At 38.5% G+C, this 25,300-nt stretch overlaps 1 protein-coding gene across 2 annotated transcripts in view; it reads left to right on the forward strand.

Moving 5' to 3' along the window:
• The window catches only part of PDZRN4 (PDZ domain containing ring finger 4), a 357,707-nt gene that overhangs the window by 268,785 nt on the left and 63,622 nt on the right, over positions 1-25,300 (forward strand). For both annotated transcript variants that reach the window (XM_066368967.1, XM_066368968.1), the window contains 2 exons: positions 20,746-21,002; positions 24,593-24,695. In XM_066368967.1, the coding sequence (XP_066225064.1) occupies positions 20,746-21,002; positions 24,593-24,695 (360 nt within the window). The remainder of the gene's footprint in view (positions 1-20,745; positions 21,003-24,592; positions 24,696-25,300) is intronic.

Here is a 25,300-nt window from a genome sequence, read left to right on the forward strand (position 1 = left end):
TAATTGTGGGGGTAATGGAGCAGGAGATGTGAAGAGAACTTACCTCCTTGTTTGGAATCTCAGCAATTTACACACTGTTTAGATTAAGAAATAAGAGCAAGTCAACTCACCATTTTCTAAACTGAATTTATGTTAGTTCATTTTTTTTCAAAAGATTTAGACTTTATAAATTTTGGATATTTTGCTGAAGTTTTAATTTTTCCTCTTTAGCACAGAATTCTTACTTTGAGAAGCTGTCATTTGATAAATCTAGAGCATTTGTAAAAATATAATAATGACACCAATTATTCATAATCTTCAGCTTTCTAAAAGGTACCAAACTGAATATTTCACAAGGGCCAAGTTTAGCAAATGGTTATGTGTCATTGTTTTTGGTTAACTTAAATAGACTTATGAGAACTTGAGAAGCAATAATAGATTCTATCTTCTTCACATTGCCTTCTGTGATAAGCATTTTTGCTGAGAAAATAATATTTGGATTTAAATTAACAACCATTTCCTATATCCTATACAGTGATAAACTAATCCAGACAACAGGTTGAATAAAAAAGCAGAGATGTCTTATGGTGGATAACAGGATGCTGAGAGCTAGTCAAGGCTTTTAATCCCAGCTTTACCGCTTGTTGTATGACCTTGGTAAAAATTAATTAAACCAATATTTACCTCTTATTTAAGATGTGGATAATACTTAAATCTCCTGTGAGCAGTGAGATAAATGTTGATGAAGCAATTCATGTATAAATTGCTAAATAGATTGCAAATATCAAGCATTAACTTCCTCATCTGTAATAACTTCACATGTATTTGAAACTCTTTATGAAATAAGGTTTCCAGAACTGAAGAGATTTTGCAAGTCTACATTGGAAACAAATGGTCTAGAATGGGGATTCAAGTCCTCTGACCACTAATCCAATGCTCTTTTCATGTGTAACCTTTACTTCTTCAAATTTGTACTATCCAAAAAATCTCACAAGCGTTATTTCTAAACATGTCTAAACATGCCATAATTGTCACTCACTGATAAATGTTGAATAGAGAACACTTTTGAATGCCACATACATAACAAAATGTTATCATTTTCATATTTTTTCTTGAATTTCTATCCTAGTTCACATATTGTTTACTTTTTCTGTATTTTCTCATTACTTTGTTATTACAACAATTAGAGGTCAACATTTATTATCACTGATGTGCAGAGGAGAAAATCAAATTTCAGTAAATGAAATGATCAGTCTGAAGTTCCGCAACTGCTAAGGAGCAGAGCTTGGAATCAAACTTAGGGTTAAACATTCATACTATCTTTTTTTTTTTTTTTTTTTTTTCCTTTCTGAAGCTGGAAACGGGGAGAGATAGTCAGACAGACTCCCGCATGCGCCCAACCGGGATCCACCCGGCACGCCCACCAGGGGCGACGCTCTGCCCCTCCTGGGCGTCACCCTGCCGTGACCAGAGCCACTCCAGCCTGGGGCAGAGGCCAAGGAGCCATCCCCAGCGCCCGGGCCATCCCCACTCCAATGGAGCCCCTGCTGCGGGAGGGGAAGAGAGAGGAAGGGGGGGTGGAGAAGCAAATGGGCGCTTCTCCCATGTGCCCTGGCCGGGAATCGAACCCGGGTCCCCCGCACGCCAGGCCAATGCTCCACCGCTGAGCCAACCGGCCAGGGCCCATTCATACTATATTTTTTCTTTACTTTACTCTGCCTTCATGGATTATAATGGTACATTAATATCTTTTTGTGTACTCTTTAAGAAATCTAGATCCTCCAAATAGTATTTTCTCTGTGTCACAATTCTTTCTTGTCTATAAGGATGTCATGTGCAGCAGTGAACTTAAAGAAGAGCTAAGTGTGCCTCAGACATCTCTCTCTCTCGTTCACTCTGTCACTTTCATTCTTTCCTCTCTTTCTCTTCCCAATATTCCCTTTTCGTGACAAGAAGTTTTCAAAAAAACTAAAGAAATTATGAGAAACACAATTAAAATGAAAAGTAAATTTAAATATGTATCTCTTCTTAGTCCAAGAAATAAAGAAGTGAAATTACCGTGGTAGCATCATCTCATGAGTTCACCTGAGTCCTTAGATTCTCTTGTCTTTAGGAATGTCCCGCTTACCTCTAAGACCCTCTACTTTGAACTTCTGCTATGCAAATCTCCCTACACATTTCAAGAAATGCCACCATCTATCTATTGGTAGGATCTTGTCTCTCAAAATCCATCTTCTCAGCACAACAGTAAATACCCTCAGGTATGATATTAAAATAATCTCCTCCTGAGAGTTCTAACAAGACAGGGCAAAGTAGACTTTCATTCTATGAACAGTAGAATATTTCAGAGAGAGCATGGCACTGTCCGGTTCCCCTACAGAATGAGAGCATAACTGCCACTTTTCTGAGTATCCAGTGGATAACTGCTGAGTCTCACATACACACACACACTCACACTCACACTCACACAATCTCACACACACACTCACACAGTCCATATACCCAAGTTAGCCCAACACCATATGACTCCTCAGAGAACATTATCTAAATTGTAAGTTTGGTTCAATCAATAAGTGAAAAATTCTATGAAAATTGGGACAAATAAAGTAACTATGAATAATGCCTTTCACTGTCCAGGTGAACTTTTCTTCCCTTTGCTTTCATAAATAATCTTAGCAGGACATGGAGGGAGCCTGTATAAAAAGTTGTTAACTAGGGGCCCTGGCCGGTTGGCTCAGCGGTAGAGCATCAGCCCAGCATGTGGATGTCCTGAGTTCGATTCCTGGCCAGGGTACACAGGAGAAGCACCCATCTGCTTCTCCATCCTTCCCCCTCTCTTTCTTTCTGTCTCTCTTCCCCTCCCACAGCCAGCATTCCATTGGAGCAAAGTTGGCCTGGGTGCTGAGGATGGCTCCATGGCCTCTGCTTCAGGTACTAGAATGGCTCTGGTTGCAATGGAGCAATGCCCCAGATGGGCAGAGCATTGCCCCCTAGTGGGCATGCTGAGTTGATCCTGGTCGGGCACATGCAGGAGTCTGTCTTTCTGCCTCCCCACGTCTCACTTCAGAAAATTGCAAAAAAAAAAAAAAAAAAAAAAGTTGTTAACTAGGCACAATTCTGAAAAGAAAAAACTAGTATAATTTTTAAACAATTGTCTTTAATACTTTTTTTCTCATTGGAGATACATGTTATATTATAAACTGATTAAGCCTTGAAGGTGTCATCATGTATTTGATAAGAGCTAATTTTTATCATATGATATTAATGGTAGCCTTTGAGGAACTTGCAAATTTTTACCACCATATATTATTCTGTTCTTTGTTTCATTCCTAGATATTTACTAATGCCCACTATAGACTGAATAAAAATATTTTTACTTGATATAATTTTAATAACCTAATTTATATCTGTTTCTTTCATATATATTCATAAGAAGGCCACATAGCCCCCAGAAAAATAGAAGTAAATTTATGAATTGATTAGCATATCAAGCAGTTGTATCAGATGCATACAAAAATGTGTGTTCTCCATGATCTTAAAAGATTGTTTTAAGCTAAAGATTTATTTATTCAACAACCTGTAGCTCCTACACATTACTATAGAAATCTTTAAAAGGAACCCTCATTAACTGCTGGTGAGAAAGTAAACTGGTACAGCCATTGTGTAAGGCATTATGGTGGTTTGTCAAAAAATTAAGAATAAAATTAGCATATGACTCAGTAATCTCTCTACTGGATGTCTACCCAAAAAACTCAAAAACTTCAATATGAAAGACACATGCACCCCCATGTTCATCACAGCATTATTTACAGTGGCCAAGACATGGAAACAACCAAAGTGCCCTCGATAGATGATTGAATAAAGAAGATATAGTACATATATACAATGGAATACTACTCAGCCATAAGAAATGATGACATCGGATCATTTATGACAACATGGATGTGCCTTGAGAACATTATACTAAGTGAAATCAGAAAAAGCTAAGAACTATAAGATTTCACACATAGGTAGGATATAAAACTGAGACTGATGGACATAAATAACAGTGCAGTGGTTACCAGGTGGAGAAGGTTGGTGGGGAGGGGAGTAAAAAGGGACAAATATACAGTGATAGAAAATGATTTGACTTTGAGTAATGGACACGGAATGCAATCAACAGTTCAAATGCTACAGAGATATGTACTCTTATTAATCAATGTCACCCCATTAAATTTAATTTCTAAATTTAAATATATATTTAAATATATATATAATAGTAATGGAAAACTGATATTTAATGAAACATTTCATATTAGAATATTGTTAATATAGGAGAAACTGATCCTCTAAAATTAATATATTATCTCCTTTATATGCAAAATTCTTAGAGTTTAAATCTTTGCTTGCAAGAAGAAATCTTAGATCGTATGAAAAACATGTGACAACCTCCTATTAGGGAGTTTCTCTCACAAAAATTAATGAAAGGGTCACAAGAACAAAAGTGTGCTACCTTGGCATGGATTCTTGAAGAACAGAAAGGGTGTGTGTGTGTGTGTGTGTGTGTGTGTGTGTGTGTGTACCCACGCATGTGTGCATGCATGCCCACTTGGCACTCAGAGTAAAAGCTATCATAAGAGAGAGGATATTTCAACTTGGCTGTGTGACTTGAGCATTTTACCAAGTTACAGTTGGTGGAAATCTCTTAGTCTCACTCTGACATTTAAAAGGAAATGAATGGAAGGATCTGTTTAATGCTGAGTCTCACCACCCGAGCAATCATATTAAGATTGAGCTACCTAAAGATTTCTAAAGTGTAAGATCTTTATGGTGTAAGAAAAGTGAGACTGCATTTAGCATTCTACTAGTCACTCTCTTTGGATTATTCTTTACACCTTTGAAATGTCTAAATCACTCTGGGATAGCTATTTGTAAGCTGCCACTGTGAGATGACATTTAAAAGGAATGAAAGATATAGAAAACATCCTCTCTAAACAAACAAAATCAACCTCGGTTCAAAAGCTGGTGTGGAAATGCTTGATTTCTGTCCCACTCTTTTGTACATATGGCATTCTGGAAATTATAAATTCTGTTTTACAGAACTACAATATTTATTACCAGAGGAAAATAGATTATTAATTACAGCCAAAGGCTGCTGTGATTAAATATACAATTAATTAGCTATGCTAAGCTCATCCATCCCAGAGCTCCTAATATTTTCAGCCCAATGATTCTTCCAGTACTTTTAATTAAAATTGTTTTAAAAAGCCACAAGTTAGCTGCATGTGCACTTAAAGTGAAGTTATCTGCTCAGTGTTTCGCTGGTTTCCGTATGCCATGTAATTAATCTTTAGTGATTAAATGTACATAAAATCATCGAAGATGCAAGGTAATTTGTGCAGACATGGAACAATGAAGAGCTTTTCCTGGGCCTTGACAGGATGGTTTTATCTGCTGAAAATATTTCAAAAGCATACAGATGGTAATTGTTTAAAGGAACTAAATTTCTAAAAATGCGCCTCTCTCTTCCATTCTTCTGAAGTGAAGTAAAATTAACAGTATTTGTATAGAAAAATATTTGTGGCAAATTAAATTTAAGAATATGATGACTCCATCTGCAGTTACCCTTGCCCTGTTGCTCTGTCGCATTTGCTCCCTGAAAGAGACATCAGGGCATGTAAAACACAGCTTTCAAAAAGCGTCTTCAAATACTGGTATCTACTTTTACATGCACGCACACAGATAAACCCAGTCCAATGGCTATTTAGAGAAGTTCTTTTTGTTTGAACTCATTGTGACTGAGTCCACTAAAGTAAAAGCAGGAGAGTACCCCACTGGTCTCCTCCCTGTAGAAAATTCATTCATCTCATTTCAGTAGTGCCCATATTATGAGGCTGGGCCTTGAACTGGGAATCTTAAGGTGAAAGTTCAATAACAAATTGACATGTCTTTGAGTCTTTGAGTCACCTCCTTGTTTAAGTTTTACCTGATCTGCTCATAGAAAAGAAAAGTGTGTGTGTGGGGGGGGGGGGGCTTACCACACTTTTAAGTAACTTCAGTAGTTGTATAAGGAAAAGTGTTTATTCACACTTATGCATACTTTTTTAAACTAGATTTTTAAAACTGAGGTTGTGGCGTAGCACCTTGTCTAACTTATTCATTTTTACAAGAACATATTTTCAATTTTCTATTGGGATTTTCTTATCTTTGGGGCACAAGACACATGTCTATACTCATGAATGCCCACAGTTGATTCACTACTTAATTGTCATTTTATGAACAATTTAATAAAAAAGAATGAAAAACTGAACTTTCCACCAATCTCTTGTCCAATTTTTATCTTTTTTTTTTTTAACAGGGCCAGAGAGAGAGTCAGATAGAGGGACAGACAGGAACAGACAGGAACCGAGAGAGATGAGAAGCATCAAACATCAGTTTTTCGTTGCGACACCTTAGTTGTTCATTGATTGCTTTCCCATATGTGCCTTGACTGTAGGCCTTCAGCAGACCGAGTAACCCCTTGCTAGAGCCAGTGACCTTGGGTCCAAGCTGGTGAGCATTTTTTTTTTTGCTCAAGCCAGATGAGCCCATGTTCAAGCTGGTGACCTCAGGGTCTCGAACCTGGGTCTTCGGCATCCCAGTTTGATGCTCTATCCACTGCGCCACCGCCTGGTCAGGCTTTCTTGTCCAATTTTTAAAGTTTGTATATTGAAATGCCTATAGATGTTTAAAAAGAATTAATAGGAATTTGTAGAAAGATCTTGGGTTTTTTTTTCATTTCATAGTTGTGTGATCTTGAACAAGTTGTTAAGCTGTTAGAATGTAGTTTCTTTGTCTACAGGAGGAGTATGATCATTTCTGTACTTCTAGTAGCAGATAGTACTGGGTAAAGTATATGTCATATAGTAAGCACTCAACAAATTTTATTGTTATCTTTATTATGCATTTTGAGGTGCACTTAGAGACAATCAAGTCAATAAAATTACTGGGACAAATTCCAACTATTTTAAATAAAAAAAGATCTGTAGCTATTTTGTATGCATTAATCTCACCTTTTGAGTTAGATAACAATTGATTGTTTTATACATGTAGGACAAAAATTCTTTTTCAAAACCCATGAATTTCGGGAAGTTGGAAGCATTGTGTTAGGAAGGTTATGGGTACAAATTCAGGTGGTTTTAATTGCAGTTGTAAAAGCTTGTGAATAACCCTGGGGGGCTTTGCCTTTCTACCTTAGTTTCATGCCATCCACTGAGATCTGCAAATGTCAGAATAAATTCAAATGGCAGAATTGATTGCTAAAATGATTTAAACCTCCCACGTCTCCTAGAGGGTGATGGCTATTTGTTCAGATTCTGTCCTGTCCTTTCAAATTGGTATGAAATAGCTTTCATCTTCTAGGTACTTGGTTAGAGATAAAGGTGCTGAAAGAGAGAGTTATATATTAAGACAGTTCTACTTTATTGTGTTAATCATCATGTTCTAAAACTACTATATATTCACTTGGGTAAAATATCTTTCTAAGTTTGTATCACATGCACATACTCACACATACATAGTTATATAATTTATATATATATATATATATATATATATATATATATATATATATATATTAATGATTCAGGTAAAGAACCATAGAGAGTATGTTTGCATGTATGTGAGTGTGTGTATGGGGTGGGGGCAGAAAGAGGGAGAGTGTGTGTGTGTGTTTTATGGTGAGATAAATGCTCCCTTGGCCATGTGGATGCTAACCAGAAAGGTAAAGCTTCAGAATATTGAAAGAAATAGTTTTTGGTTTCTAAAATCATCACTGAAAATATAAGCTACAAGGGATGGGCAACATCTACTTAGAATGCTTTTATACTTTATATAAATATTTTTTAATTTTTATATTTATTGATTTTAGTGAGAGAGGAAGGGAGAGAAAGAGACAGGAACATTAATCTGTTCCTGTATGTGCCCTGACTGGGGGGTCAAACCAGCACCTCTGTGCTTGAGGATGACGCTCTAACCAACCAAGCATCCTGCCAGGGCCTTTATACTTTATATTTCATGTTCACCTTATACCATATGTATTCTGCACAGTGTGGATTTAATTAATTGGAATACAAACCGAGATTAGGTTGTTGTAGAAAATACGTCAATCTGATAGGTGCCATCGGAATACATATGAATGAAAACGTCAAAATACCAACTTACAAGCTTCTTCGTCCTCCCCCACTTGGACCAACATGCTGTCTCTATATTGATCCAGGCACTGGTAATTTTTTTCCTAGTAACTTTCTAAATGGTTTTCTGCTTCCATCAGCAACTTCTCACCACAGCCTTCAGAGTTATCTTCCTAAAACATGAATGAGATCATGCTACTTTTCAGATGAAAGGTATTATTTAAAGAAATACCTGGCCCTGGCCAGTTGGCTCAGTGGAAAGAGTGTCAGCCCAGCATGTGGACATCCCAGGTTTGATCCCCAGTCAGGGCACACATGAGAAGCTACCATTTGCTTCTCCTCTCTACCTCTCCTTTCTCTTCCCCTCCCACAGCCAGTGTCTCAGTTGGTCCGAGCATTGGCCCCAGGCACTGAGGATAGCTCAGTTGATTCTAGCATCAGCCCCAGACAGGGGTTGCTGGGTGGATCCTGGCCTGGGCACATGTGGGAGTCTGCCTCTCTATCTCCCTTTTTCTCACTTAAAAAGAGAAAGAGAGAGAGAGAGAAAGAAAGAAAAGGAGAGAGAGAGAGAGAGAGAGAGAGAAAGAAAGAAAGAAAGAAAGAAAGAAAGAAAGAAAGAAAGAAAGAAAGAAAAAGAAAGAAAGAGAAACCCATGACCCATTGAGAACAAAGCTTCTTTTCCAACCTTTTATCTCAAAGCTTACCCAAGTCCCTCCATACTCTGTCATACCAGATCTCTCACTGGTCCTCGGAAGACTTGCTCTTTTAAGCCTTTACCTGGGATTCTTTTCCTTTCTCCCATCTTTACAACTCATGAAATGCTTCATCTTTTAAGATCCACCTAAACTGCTACATCCTAGAGTCCAATCGTAATACTCCTAGGCATAACTAGCCCTTTGTGCTCCACAAAACCCTGTTAGTACATTCAGTTCAGCTGTTGACAAATTTGCTTACAATTACAGATGTAGATGTTTTTTCTCCCTAGAGCATCCTGAGAGGAGGTGTCTTCCTTGTTACCCTGTTGCACCTTCCGATCCTCAGCCTCTGGCTATCAAGTGGGGATTGAATTCTCATCATGATTGTTCTTGAATGTGTTGAGATAATATAAGCCAAGGTTTTGCTCAGCTTCTGGCACTGTGTAAAAAAAGCTCACTCAGTGCCAACTGGTACTGTTGTCATTGTCACTACCAGCACTGTAAAAACACGTATTAACTGTATCCTCAGAGAACATCTAGTTTCTGTCGCTAAGAATTCCTGAAGAAGGGAAGGAGGGAGGGAAGGAGACATGGATAAAAATCACAGGACTCTGTTAGCTGCCTTAGTTGTATTACTAATCTGACACAGTCCACAGCTCTGTGAGTGGGTGTCATCATCTCCTTTTCCACTTGAAGAAACTGAGGCTCAGATAGTTTAAATAACTTACTCACAAACAGCTAATATTGAGAACTGTGTTGAAAACCTTGTTTCAGATGATTCCCACATTCATGTTCTTTTATACTAAAACATTGACTGATGGTGGGGGGAGGGCTTACAAGCAGAGCACTTTATGCCTTGGCTTGCCACTCAAATCATTTATATTTAGGTAAAAGAAATAGAATAGATAACTGGGTTACAAAATGGAGCGAGGCAGTGAAAGGAACACAGCTGGCATGTAAACACAGATAACTTTAATGAAAAGTCCAACTGCATTTATTTAAGGTGAATCTTGATAGAGAAATATATGAAAATTTATTGAACACACGTATTGTCAAGTATGTAATACACATTTTTGGGCTCTTACACTGTACCACCAAACAAAACAGTTTTCCTATCATTTAATGTCTTTTGTACAGAAGGATTTAAATAGTGAAACATGAGCTCACTCTTCTAGATAAACCACAGCCAACATCTGGTGAAGATGTCCTCAGCATCTTTGATGCTGTTATGACAGATGCCGTTACACATAATTCCTCTCATAGTCTCTTATCAGTAACTATGTGGAACCCTTTCATTCCTTCCATTAGCAGATAGTTATATTTAGCACTTCTTTGGCACCATGCTGGTGTGGATAAGACCCAAGGTTATGTTCTTGATGTTCACATAGGCTTTTGTAGTAAAAATGGGACCAAGAGATCTTGTCCAGGGCTAAGAGCACATTTCTTCTTGTCAGTGAACATGAAAGAGAGATCGCTCTGTCCAAGACCTCAATTACTAATACTATTTGTAGTAATTTTTAAAGAAAATTCTGGGTTGTTGAATTACAATGAAGTTTATTCCCAATGAAACAATGTGTGTTTATTTCAATATCGTTTTCTCTCTCTATGCCTTATGTCTTTACACCCTTAGGCCTGGTGCAGCAAATTTTTGTGTCCCTGAGAATTCCTCATTAAGTTTAACATACTTGGATCTGATATGTCAAAACTCAATGGATAGGTTTATTAATAATCAGATACATCAGCTTACTATTATCTTAGGAAGTAAAAGGTCAGTAAGTGGTTGTTATCCTACCATTTCATCAGTGGACTCTCTCCAAAGTCTTCAAGTCATTATTCACTGCTTATATAGTCACTTGAGATATAAAATGTCTTTTTGTAGTAATGAAAGAACTTCCACAATTAGCCAGAAGGCAGCCATCTATCTTTTTAAATAGCTCAGCTTGGAGGAGAACAGGATTTCAGGTGATATTCAGAAGATGAATTGGTATGACAATGATAAAGTTGGTGATACCAATCTCTGGGTTTCTTGCTGTAGGGATGTGTGTGTAGATTCGCACTCATGAAATAAAGACATCAGTGCAGAGTAGAAATTTGTTTCTCTAGAGATATGCAAATATGTTATACCCTCTGAGGAAGCTCTTGATCTGTCAATTCCTTATAATTACTATTCACTCTAAATATTACAACACATATAAGTTCTTAGCCAACAACAACAAAAAAATAATTCAAAACATGTTATTTTGACAGTTTTAAACTTATTAAAAGTTGCAAAAATAGTACAAAAAATTCTCAAATGCCATTTATTTAGATTCCCCCAAAGATTAAAATTAATATTTTACTTTTGCTTTTATTCATTCTCATTATCTCTGTTTCTATTGTCATAAATGTTAATATGACCAGTAATAAGCAAATCTATATTACTAACTTTCTCATAGGTTAGGCTGAAAGACACAACACAACTTCTAAGAATTCCTGCCAATAATACATAATCTGAACCTAATCAAGAGGAAATACTAGACAATGGCTCACTGAAGGATATTTTACAAAATAACTGTCTACATCAATTATCTGAATACTTTAATTTGCTATATTATTTTCATAAACATTGTATTTTAGTTCTCCCTTTAAAATCTATGATTTCTACTAAACTTGAGAAAACTAGAAATTGTATTTTTGCTGTAACTAATTTTGATAGTAAAGTTAATTTGTAAAAATGGTAACTTTCAGCTTTTAAAATATTTTGTTGCTTTCTTTATTGTTTAAATCAGAGGAGTTTCATTTCTAGTTGTACCAGGCAGGGTCCCAGCAGGAAATGAAAGGCACACTCAGGCCAGATTGAAACAGTTTAATGACAGAATAATTTACTGAGGTGTAAGCAGAGTTAAGAGAAAGAAAGAATGTAAGAAATAGCAATAGAAAGAGTCGTCCTTGCTACCCATAGACCAGAAGGGGACAGCTGAGAGAGGAGAGTGAACCTAGTAAGAGCTGGCATCCTGCAAGCCAGGTTGGGGGGGGGGGGGAGGGAGCACAGAATACTAGCTCTCTTACCATTGATGGAACCAAACAAAAGACGTAAAGTGAGGAGCCTGGTGATTCGGTACACAGGGTGAGCCTCCCGGAGCACAGAGCACGGAGCCGGGCAGGGAAGAGTGGACTGTGGATCTGGGGAACAGACTTGGAACCACCAGCTCATGTGCCAAAGAGGAGAAACTTCCATTTTTTTTCATTAAGGTGAAGGGAAATAATTTATAAAGAGATAAGTGAAAATATGTTGTGTATATTTTAATTTATTTCTCTCAGTAAGAATCAAAACATATCATATATAATCTGTTCCTTAATAACAAATAACTTATATAAACAAACACTTCTCAAAGTTGTTAAATCCCCAATGGGAAAGCTTAGAAAAGAAGTGTGGCAGTGGAAACAAGAAAAGAGAGAAAAGAAGCAAAATACAAAAGAACAGACACAAAAAATAAGAAATAAAAGATAATAGGGATGAAAGATGCATCCCCAAGATTTCCTTTAACTAGATCATAAATTGGTTCAAGAACAGATTTGATAAATATACAAATAATGGATCTACATCTTTTTAAAATTTTTTATTAATTTTAATTTATTGTGTTAACATGGATTCAAGTGTCCCACTCAATATATCTCCCTCACCCCCACCCCTTTGTCCCTCTCCCCCCACCCCTCCGCTTCCCTCTGGGATTTGTTGTCCTGTTGTTTGTATCTCTGTGTTATGTATATAATTTCACTAATCCCTTCACTTTCTTTGATCCCATTCCCTCAATCCCCTTCCCTCTGACAGCTGTCCCTCTACTCCCTGTGACCCTGCCTTTTCCTCTATTTTGTTCCTCAGTTCACTTTTGATCATTACATTCCACATATAAGTGAGATCATATGGTATTATTCTACAACACCTTAATAAGAAAAATTGAGCACACTCTCCCCCTCAGGAGTTTGCCCACACCTTTTGCTCCTCCCTTTCTTCCCTCAGGTGGGTGTTACCATTGCCTTTCTCCCTCCTAAGCTCCAAGGGTCCTTCTGCCTCTGTAACTTGTTCCAGAGCCCACACAGCCCAGCTAGTTCATTTCTTTTACATCTGTAACTTTCTAAGTAAACTTTCTTTTATAACTTGGGGGGGGGGGGAAACAGCTGAAGATAAGTCTTGCTTACATTTGGAAATCCTGCACCATCGAAATGTCCTGTGAAAGAGATGAGGAAGCAGCATACCGTCCTACTGTAGTGACCTCAATGTCACAATTAACTAAATGTGATTATAAGCTGTCTAAATATCTCACTGGATTATGGGAAGTCTTCAGTTCATTATACTGTTGCATATATGAGCATTTTTAATATATTCAATTATTTAAGTTGCAAATGTGTTTTATGTACCAGAGGGTTAATAAGAGCAAATCCCACAAGGTCTCAACTTATAGGTAAGGAAACAGTCCTCATTACGGAAACATACAAGTCAAGAGTCAACGACGCAGTCATGCAGGGGGCCAGGGATCCCATTCACTGCTATTGCTCTCTCTTCTTATGGAAATATTGTCGGTAAGGAAACACACTACCCAACTACTGGGCTAATGGAGGTTCAGCCTGTCTGGGTTGGAAGTCAGTTATTTCCATTTGTCTGGGAAAGCTAGCTTCCTGGGACCTGGGGAATTGGGAGCTAAAGATAAGCTACAACACCCTCCCACACACACATCAGGAAAATGAAGCTACCAGTCCCTCGCAGTTCACACAAGCCAGAAAGAGCCCCGGGATCACTTTTGGATAAGTCTGCTCATTATATCATGTATGCTATTTACCATTTTTTCTTCCAAAAATCCAGGAATAGCACTGTCAAAAGCAGAACACTGGACCACACAGACTTTTGCTTTAATGCAATCCAGCATTTTCTAACGTTTCTTATGTTCTTACTTTCTAAAATTAACCTAATGATCACAAACCTACCAATGATAGTTTTGTTCTTTAAAAACATTTTCAAAGGTCAAAATAGTCAATCTCTAACTAGGTTTTCTTCAGATAATTTTGCATGATTCATATTCTGTGAGGTTTTCATACTTTAAATATTTCTTATACTGTGCTTACTCAATTTATATAACAGATGTCCTCATAGAATCAAACACATCATGTTTAGGAAAAGTATGCTGAAATTTCTTTAAATTGATTTAAAGGCTGCATATTGCAAGTGTTTTAATAAATATAGGGTTTGGATTATTTTACATTTCTTTTATACCAAACATTTTAGTAACAACTGAAATACTTTCCTCCTTCTTTTTTTTAAAAATTATTTATTTATTTATTTATTTATTTATTTTGACAGAGACAGAAAGAAGAACAGATAGGGACAGACAGGAAAGGAGAGAGATGGGCAGCATCTTTTGGCATCTTAGTTGTTCGTTGATTGCTTGTTCATTAATTGCTTTCTCATATGTGCCTTGACTGGGGGGCTACAGTAGAGCGAATGACCCCTTGTTCAAGCCAGCGACCTTGGGCTCAAGCCAGCGACCTTTAGGTCATGCTCTGGGTCATGTCTATGATCCCATGCTCAAGCCAGCGACCCCATGTTCAGGCTGGTGAGCCTGCACTCAAGCTGGCAACCTCGGGGTTTCAAATCTGGGTCCTCCACGGCCCAGTCCGATGCTCTATCCACTACACCATGGCCTGGTCAGGCTACATTTCTCCTATAAAATATTATTAGGCCATGTTTTTATATCCCTTCCCTAATTATCAAATAGAAAAATTGATCAACAGTCACTAGGGACTTTAATCAAAATTAATTCCACAGTTATTTGTAAGGGTGGAAGAGCTTGTAAACTGTCATGCCCAACTGGAATAACAATACTCAGGTATGAGGATGTAGTGTAAAACATGTTGACTGCAGTCAATATCATTGTATTAGATCATTGAAATTCACTGAGAGTAGAACTTAAATGTGAGGTATGAAAGTATTAATTAACTAGATAATGGGATTTATTTCACAATGTATACATATATCCAAAACACTTTAAATAACTTGAAATTATTAAAAACAATATTCTCAGTTTGAAATTGGGTTATAGTGATTGTACATATCCTTGATATTCTATGCTTCTATTGAGTATTCCTTTATGTATTCTCCCATGAAAGGCAGAGATGCTTAAGAGACCATGTTTCTCATTAGAGACACAGACATTTGGAAATCTTCATCATTCCCAAACAGCTGACTCTAGAAATGGCAACTCACCAGGGTGACTCGGTTATACATGCACTTGTTTGCACTTCAAAAGGGAAAAGAAAGCCCGTTTGTTTTCTGATACTCAAGAAAATTTTCATGTGGCTGGATTTGGAGGAATAATCAAAGTAGAACAACTCATATTCAAGCTGAGGCCACCAGTCACTCTGGGGAGGTTGTTGACAAGTGGCCCAGATTTTGCAATTTATCCAAAAGGGTGGGTTGTTCATTAAACAGAAGCTTCATCAAACATTGCTGTGATATGCTTTACATAAGAAAAGCTATATTCTTCACTTAACATTCACAAGTTGCTTATGGATTAATTAGGCCATCTGCCACAAGAAATGTATTCACCCTTCTTTTGCACTGATTGTTGAGAAGTGCTTACTTTTCTCCCATCCACTTATTCTTATCAATATAATGGAAATTAGCAACTTTTTAGAAACAAAACACTTATTTTTCCATATCTGTAACAATGTGTATATATTTCAGCTTCACTGAGACAAGTGCCGGGCTGAGAGGAAGACCTCAGGAAACAGCTTCCCATGATCAGTTTTTAAATTTTTTTATTTACCAATCATCTCTTTATTTTTGTTAGTTTATCTGAATGTCTTATAACTTAAAGATTGACATGATTAAGACTACTCTTTTTATTTTTATATATTTTATTTAAATATAGTTGGTATACAATATTGTATTAATTTCAGGTATACAATATAGTGACTCAACATTAATATATATAGATATTTACATATATATACACACACACAATATAGTGACTCAACATTTATATATATACCTTACGATGTGGTGGTAACACTGTTTTCCCACTTGCTTTTAATCCAAAGTATACTTTTTTATAAGAACAATCACATGCCTCTAGTTCTCCTAGAATTTCTATCATTGATATCTTTCTTTCTTTGTTTATACTGTTGCCAATTCTGAGAAGCTCTTTATGCATAACTTGCCTGGTTTCTTATTTATTTCCAGTCACATAGCTTTATCAGCATCTCGGAGTCCAGTCATCCCACCCTGGATCTGTTAGTCTTTTGTTAAATATCCATTACGTGAATCTTTCAGTTACTTTTGTTGCTTGGTAACCGTAAAACCAAATTAGTTTTGGCCACAGTTATCAAAATGTAGATGTTAGATAATAAAAGGAATCATCTCATACACTCCTCATGTTTATTACGACTCGGACCTCTCACACATTCCATTTAACGAATGGAAAGTTTCTTGCTTGATAAAAGAAAGAAAAAAACACTTGATAAAAAGTTTCTTGTTCCATACCATGCCTCCGTCATGCTCCCAGCCCCCTTGAAACTCTTCTGCATATAAACTTCAAACTCAAACCACAGGATGCAAGGGTCTTTCTTTTTCAATCTTCAAATTACCTTCCATCTCCTCTTAACAATTTTGCTCCCAACCCTCTTCATCCTCTTTTCCTTCTGAAATTCAGCTTCCCTGGACTTTTCTAGCAAAAGAACTTCCCTCCTTTCACTGGGCAGCAAGCAGGTTTGGATCTACATCCTTTACTGCCCTCATGAAATGACACACCACCTCCAGTCTCACGTCACAGGACACATAGAAATTATACGTCACCCATACAAAACCATATTCCGATTGAGACAGAGGGAGTAAGAAGGAAGGAAGGAAGCAAACAAGGGAAGGAGGGAGTGAGAAGATACAACAGAAAAGAAATACACGGCACCATGAAATAGCAGACACCTTGTTCTTGGTTTAGGATCTCACCACTTGGGGGAAAACAATGAAGTTTTGCTATTAATTTATTTGTTAATTTACCACAAAATTTTTCTATAAGATTAAAACTTGAGATAGTTTTTAAGTGTTATTTTTCTCCCTAGCTACAACTGATAATAACTGAGCAAAGCCACTGCCAGAAAAATCCCAATTAATCTGTTCTTTTTTCTGTTGTGAAAGGCATAATTTATAAAATGGTGACCTTTTGATAGGCTAACAGTATGTTGATGAACTTCAAGGGAAGTGGAAGAAAAAAAAGTGTTTTGTGTTATCAGTGCTTACATTTTCTAAGGGACCACGTGAGCAGTAAAGCCTCTAAAGGTCATAGACTTTCTACTTCGAGAGATATTAAATAGCTTATGAAAATAGAGGTTAGCTAAGTGAGAACTGGAAGAAAAGAGCATTCCCCAATGAGAAAATCAGGTATTTGAGATTACATGGTCCCTTTTTAAGATTGTATTTGTCCTTAAAACCAAAAATAAAGTTTGCATGTAAATGCCGTGATTGTAAATGAATGGATGTACAGGTCTTAGAATCAATAGCTGTTGATCTTGCAGTATGAACACTAATATGGTCTGGATATACTAACCATTATGATAAGAACAAATGATCTCACAGCCTAAAATACTCTTCAGTAATTTTATGTTTCTGTAGAAATTGTATACATTTCTGGATTTTGCAAAAAAATGATCCTACTTAGCTCATAGGAACATAAAATAAATCATCATCATCAGTAAGGAACTCACTTTTCAAAAAATATTCTCGTTTTGAACATCACTAAAACAAATAAGAAATAAAGGAATGCCAAGACGAGGTTAACATGTAGGCGAGGTACCAGGCCACCTTGAAGAAGAAATGGATTAATGGCATTAGTCTGCTCACACTACTTTAATGACATACAATTTATGCATTAGTAGGATTGCATGTGTGACTGGAAGAAACCCTGGCCACAAGTTATTTTTTCCTGTCCCCTCAGATATTGCTTGAAGTTCCTTTTAAAATGAGACTATTGTCTTTCATTCTGCCACTATTAGGGATTACTCTAAATACAAAGCTCATAGGAAAAGGTAACCTGTTGACATAGTTTCAATAGGTTTTAAATGCAATAGTTGATAAAGTGACCAAGAGTCCTCTGCAGAGAGGGAAGGGCAAGATACTTTGCTAGGATATTCACTAAATGGAAGGGACCCCATGAAGTGGGAAGCCTAGCGACAGAAGGATGAGTCTATACCACTGACAGAGCCATCTCTTTTACCACTGGGTCAGTTTCTAGAACCCTGGAATTGATCAAAACTGAGCACAGTATGGTCACAACATAGAGGATGGCTACACTAAACTCAAGAGCCTCGTTTTTAGGTTGTGCTTTTCCATCTGGAACTTCTCTTATTATAAACTGCCGACTGCATGTCCTCAGGGAGGACAGTAGTGGCCTCATCCCAGAGTGCCTGTCATTGGCAGTAGCTCACAGAACGGATGAGTGTGTCCATAGGTGTCCTATGTTTACATACTCCCATGTGCCTGAAGTCCTCGCGACGTTACGGTTGTGCCAATGAAAACTGTGTGACAGTTTCCAAGTGTAGTCCATGGAGAAAGGAATCAGGGTGTGAATGTACAGATTGGTGAGTGCGTGCACACTAGTAGGGACCCCCTCAGATTTCCTCTTACTAGGGATCCAAGACTGTACTGGGACATGTTTTGCTGGTGAGGAAACTCAATTGCTCCGTTTTTGAAGGCACATTAACTCTTTCAGGGCCCATTGAGTAAATTAGCTCCTCCAGGTCATTAAGCCTGTCTCTACATGACATAACAGTTTCTACCTGGCATTGTATCATTTACCCCCAAATGCCCCACACTGGGTCTGAGCACACGCATATTCTTGTCTACTCAGGGAGAGAAAATGTGTTCATTTGAATGTCAGCAATTGCTCTATGATTGCACCTCAGTGACTCCCTTTGCTCTTTTCTGGGGATCTCTAAGGATTTCCTGGTGCACGGCTGTCAACAAGAGCTTCACCAACAAGCGGTGTCTTTGTTGTCTAGAAATGGTTTAATTTCAGCGATTTTGCATACAGTATTGTGCTCCCAAGTATCTTTTCCTACATGCAACAGCAACGTTATTGATTCAATTGGGGTGGGAGTAAAGAAGCTATTTCAGGATGCCATAGTTCTTTATTAAAACACAACTCCCACTAAGAGACTGTGTTATCAGGACCCACTGTAGGGAAATAAATGGACAACTATTTGAGAGCAGCCTATACTGCCCATCCAGAGGGTATTCAGGAAAGTGTGTAGATGTTTAGGGTGCCACAAAAGTTGGGAACATCACTGGCCCTTCATAAACAGCCTGAGAGAGACTCACAAAAAGATTTTTTCTCTCCCAAATACCAATAGTTGGCCCTGCTGAGAAGCAGTATGTTGGGCAAACGCAGATATGACCTCTTTCTCTGCTATGTCCAGGGCTACCTTGGAGTGTCATCAATTAATATAAATTAAAATAGGTAAGGCCTGATCCAAAGGGACCCAGTATTCTCACTCAGAGGTGTTTTAAAGCAATGTTCCTTTCATGTGCATATCATATAGATTAGCTGGGATCTTGCTTTGGTTGTTGTTTTCTGTTTTATGGGTTATTTTCTTCTTCTTTCTCCAAGTGAGAGGAAGGGAGATAGACTCCCGCATGTGCCCCAATAGGGATCCACCTGGCAAACCCCATCTGGGCCGATGCTCTGCCCATCTGGGGTCATGCTCACAACCGAGCTATTTTTAGCACCTAAGGGGGAGGCTCCATGGAGCCATCCTCAGCTTCCCGGGTCAATGCTCTCAAACCAATCGAGCCATGGCTGCGAGGGAAGGAGATAGATAGATAGATAGATAGATAGATAGATAGATAGATAGATAGAGCGAGAGAGAGAGAGAGAAGGGGGAAGGAGAGGGAGAGGGGTGGAGAAACATATGGGCACTTCTCCTGTGTGCCCTGATTGGAATTGAACCTGGGACATACACACACCGATCTATACTCTACCACTGAGCCAACCAGCCAGGGCCAGTGGGATCTTGTTAAAATGCCAGCTCTGATTCTGATTCAGAAGGTCTGGGGTAGGGCCAGGTTCTCTGCATTTCTAATCATCTCTAGGGTAATAATGTCTTACGTGATATAGACCACACTTTGGATTAAAAAAAATGTAGGATAAAATGTACATTATCTTGGATAAAACATGATATTGAATAAAGATGATGCATCTGAAAGAAATTTGACGCCATCCAAAAATAAAAATAAAACCAGATTTTAGGCCAGGAAGACTTTGATGAAATAGTGAAAATCCCACCAAAAGATTAAGTCATAAAAAAAATATAGTCCTGGCCGGTTGGCTCAGCGGTAGAGCGTCGGCCTGGCGTGCGGGGGACCCAGGTTTGATTCCCGGCCAGGGCACATAGGAGAGGCGCCCATTTGCTTCTCCACCCCCCCCTCCTTCCTCTCTGTCTCTCTCTTCCCCTCCCGCAGCCAAGGCTCCATTGGAGCAGAGATGGCCCGGGCGCTGGGGATGGCTCCTTGGCCTCTGCCCCAGGCGCTGGAGTGGCTCTGGTCACTATATATATATATATATATATATATATATATATATATATTTAACATTTTTACAAATTAAAACCATCAATAAAAAAAAAGTATATACTTAACATTTCTACCTATCTGAAGATTTTAGTCATTTCCTGATGGTGTCCTTCCTAAAGACACCAGGAGTAATTGTTCTACTTATCCTCTTCACTTCCTCCTATTGGTGAAGCGTTCAATAAACGTCAATGTCTGGTTAAATATTCCTTTACAAAACTCCTATCACAGCTGATTGAAATATCCCCCTCCCCACCTTTTATTAAGCTACTATGACAGCCTTTCTGTTCTTTCCTCTGAGAAGAGCAATGTTCTTTTATCTCCACAGGTCAATGGGAAGGATCTCTCAAAGGCCACCCATGAAGAGGCAGTGGAAGCTTTTCGAAATGCCAAGGAGCCCATTGTGGTTCAGGTGCTCAGGCGAACGCCACTCAGTAAACCCACCTACGGAACGGCCCCTGAAGTGCAGCTCCTGAACGCCAGCACTCAGACGGACATTACCTTTGAACACATCATGGCCCTGGCCAAACTCAGGGCACCTACCCCTCCAGTGCCAGACATCTGTCCATTTCTGCTCTCAGACAGGTATTTTTTTTTTTCAGTCACTTCTCCCAAAGCCCTATTTGTTTTTACTTGTCATTGAGAGGAGGTGTTGGAAAAATCAGTCACTCAAGCAAGTTGACAATTATGGAGACAGGCGCTCAGTTCTGTTTGGAAAATTTCTCCACTGTACATACATCCAGTTAGTTCTCAGCTGTCCCTGTGGCTGCTTTTCCTGACCCTCACGGTTGAGTCACCGCAGGAAGCAGACTTCCTGAGCAGCAATGAAAAGTTCTGGCACTGATTAGTTCATCTTCATACTTCCAGTTGTCAAAAGCCTCACGCTACTCGTGAGTGCTGGTCAGGGAAATAGGTCCTCACCAAGGCTGCCAAAAACCTTATTAAGACTGACACAGGAGTGGCGTATTGGCACTCTATTCTCCACTGTGGGTCACCTCTCTTTCTTTAAAAGAGAAACTAGAAAATTAATTTAATTAAAGTGCAATTCTCCAAAGAAAACAATGACCCAACACATTGAGATGGAAATAAAAGGTTCTGGCTGTCAGAGAATAAGTATAGAATCATGAAATAAGGAACTATTAAAGGAATGTTTCTTCCCAATTTTTATTTTATTCAAATAATCCTACTAGTATAGTCTTGGGAGTATGTTTTGCCCCCCACATTGTGTTCCGTGACCTTTTTTTTTTTCTTAAGTGAGAAGTGGGGATACAGAGAGACAGACTCGCGCACGAGCCTCACATGCACCCTGAGTGGGACCCACCCAACATGCCCCCTATAGGCAATGTTCTGCGCATCTGGGGCCATTGCTTCATTGTTCAGCAACCAAGCTATTTTAGTGCCTGAGGCAAGGCCATGGAGCTATCCTTAGTGCCCAGGACCAACTTGCTCCAACTGAGCCATGGCTGCAGGAGGGGAAGAGAGAGCTAGAAAGAAAGGAGAGGGGGAGAGATGGAGAAGCAGATGGTTGCTTCTCCTGTGTGTCTTGATCAGGAATCGAACCCAGGATGTCTACACGCCTGGCTGATGCTCTACTGCTGAGCCAACTGGCCAAGGCCTCTATGACATTTTAAGCAAATATTCAAACATTATTGAGAATTTGATTCTTGCCCCTTTCCTGTCCTTTAGTGGCTTTGGTAAGTTTATTTCAGTGGGTCATATGTGTATATTAGAATCACTGAGAATGTGGAAAAAATATTAAATCATTGCCTAAATCCTACTTCAGGCCAATTAAGTAAGAATTTTGTAGAATGAGGTCCAGGCATTAGAATATTTCAAAAATCTTCCTAGGAAATTGTAATGTGTAGCCACATTTTGGAAACTGCTCCTTGAAACTTCAAGTTCCAGAAGGGCAATAGCTCTGTTTGTCTTGCCTATGACTTTATTCATGTATCTGTTACTTATTAAATGACCCCTTATATCAGACACTGGGACTAGGTGCTGGGCATAAAACTGAAAACAGAAATAAAGTTACTATCTCCTAGAGCTTATATATACTAGAGGGTAAGGTAAACAATACACTAGTACAGTTTGACCTGTGGTGGTGCAGTGGACCAAGCATCAACCTGGAATGCTGAGGTTGCTGGTTCAAAACCATGGGCTTGCCTGGTCAAGGCACATATGGGAGTTGATGTTTCCTGCTCCTCCCCCTATTCTCTCTCTCTATTTATCTATCTATCTCTATCTCTATCTCTCTTCTCTAAAATGAATAAATAAATAAAAATAATTTTTTAAAAAAGAATAAAGTCATGAACATTAAAAAAACCCAATACACTAGTACACAAATATTTAATAATCATTAGCATATCCTGGCACAGAGTAAACATTCAATCAATGTTTTCTTGAAATGAATAATAATAGCTTACATTTATTAACTCACTTAATATTTTAGGTAATAATCCAAGTGTTTTACATGTATTAACTCATTTAGCCCTCCCAGTAATCTTTGGATATCCATATCCATGTCACAGGTGTTAGGTGACTTAGCCAAGGTCACATAGCAAAGTGACAGAGCTAGGCTTCTGAGCCAAAGAGGTCTGTCCCCAGTGCCCACTCCTGTAACCAGCACGCTGCGCTGCTCTTCCTGAACCCCGCAGATCCTGTCCCAGCGGCACCTCTTCAGGCAGACTTCCTGGGGCTGCAGTGCGGCATCCCCACCATGTGCTCTCGCAGCTTCTGTATTTTCTCCTTAATTATCACATTATTTAAAAATTCCCATTTTGCTGCTTTCCTCCATTCATAGGACAAGAATAGGATTTTGTGCACCAACATATTTCCAGCACTGGGCATAGGGCCTGGCTTCTGGTAGACTTGCAATAAATGGTTTTTGAATGACCATGGTGTATGGTGTTCCTCCTGGCATGACTCCCTTTGTACTGACTGAAGGACAAGGGAAACACATCAGATGCCCCAAACAGCAAGCTCTGACATTTTATTAGCCCACATGGACCTTGCTGAGCCAGTCCATACTTAAGCAAGGACGGTTTACCTGTTAAGACCAGCAAGCCAGGGGCTGCGTGCACCTGTTTTATAATCTGGGCCCACAATGCTCAACCCCCTATGGAGCTGACAATGGTGAGAAGAGGAAGGTAGAACATTTACACCAACTGTGTGAAGGCACCAAGGTGGCTCTCATATTTCATTCAATGATGACAAAACTCATTTATACTACTAACTCCGATTTTTCGAGAATGTCTACACAGCCAGGGCCTAGAGGGCTCACCTGCAGTGAATTTAGGCTTTTCCATTGACTTTCAGAAGTAGAGATGACCTCGTGCCCTCTGCTGTTGAACTGTACTTAGCCTTTCTGTGCTTTAGTGGTATGTTATCTATCACAGTATATAATTTGAAAGCACTTCTATAAGTTATATATTTAAAACACTTCCCAAATATATAAATGTCATATGCAGTGCCCTGGGTCCTCCTCACTTCCTTTACTGAATCAGCTCTGTCTGTCCCCAGGGATTTTCTAAAGGAATTGTGAAACCCTGTGGCTTACAGAAGCCTTATATAAGGCTTTCTAGTGAGTTATCACCATGCATGCTATGTAATGTATTTAATGTATTAATGTATCATACAAATATATGCCCTTTCTCAAAGGGGGAAAGAAAACACAGGCTATGAGAGGGAATGGGGAAGTCCTAAGGGATGGTAGCGAAGTGAGTACATTTTACAATCTGAAAAGCATATGCTTTGAAAGAAGATGTCCAAAAAACTGGTTTGGGGCTGTGTATTATGAAATTGGTAGTAGTTTGTTACAAAGTTTGCGATCTCCAGGCCGCACACCCATGTCTGGAGAGAGTCACATGGTGGGATGAAGCCAAAGAGCATCAATAAAGCACCATGGCCTGCTAAAGAACTCACGTCAGCCTTCACAGAACACAGCTCTGACCATGGGCTGTTATCTCAGAATTCTTTCAGAAAACCAAACTGATGGGCTTCATGGAGGTAGAGAAAGAAAAGCAAGTGCTTATTCTGAACTGTAGTTCATGTAAAGGCTGCATCAGGACAGGTCTTAGTGCAAAGCAGAGAAAACGAAAGTGTAATTCTAAAACCAGTTTTAGTCTCGAAAACAACCCTTTTAATCCATTTCTATCATGTTGCTCCATTCCCAATAGCTGCCATTCTCTTCATCCGTTGGAGCATGAATTTTACGAGGACAATGAGTATATTTCCAGCTTGCCTGCTGATGCAGACAGAGCAGAAGACTTTGAATATGAGGTAAGATCATTTTCACACCACTTCGCATCTCTTCATAAAGTTACGGTTGAACTGTTTTGCATAACAGAGAAAAACTTAATTTATTACTAGGAGAAATGTTTTGTCTAGTATATGTCTAGGGTAAGATCTTTTCAACCTATGTAGTTTTAACTATCTGACACTAATATTTTAAGTAAATGGGAAAATGTTTTTATCATATAAGCTTAGAAATAATTCTCCATGTTTCCTGTTGCTCTTTATAAATAATACTGAGGGAGCTTTATTATTTCTTCTTTCCATAATATTTAAAGAGAATTTCCAAGTAGAGTTTGGAAAAGAAACTATATTTAAAACCAAAATGGTGCTCACTATTTTCATTCACTGCATAGTATTTTAATTTTAATTGATAAACCAAATTACATTATGTTAGTTGCATTCCCCTTCGCAAATTAGATATTCTCTTTATTTGTGATGCAAGCACATACTCCAAAGAACAGTTTCACTGACTTTTTAGAAAGAGAGGTGCCACCAAGCCCTTTGCTGTTGAACTACGGTTAGCCTTCACAAGGCAGATGTTTGAGTTCCTGTCCTGTGATAGAAACCAATTTCAAAAGCCTGTCTATTAA

This window comes from Saccopteryx leptura, chromosome 2, assembly GCF_036850995.1.
Source record: "Saccopteryx leptura isolate mSacLep1 chromosome 2, mSacLep1_pri_phased_curated, whole genome shotgun sequence".
In the NCBI taxonomy this organism is placed as follows: domain Eukaryota; kingdom Metazoa; phylum Chordata; class Mammalia; order Chiroptera; family Emballonuridae; genus Saccopteryx; species Saccopteryx leptura.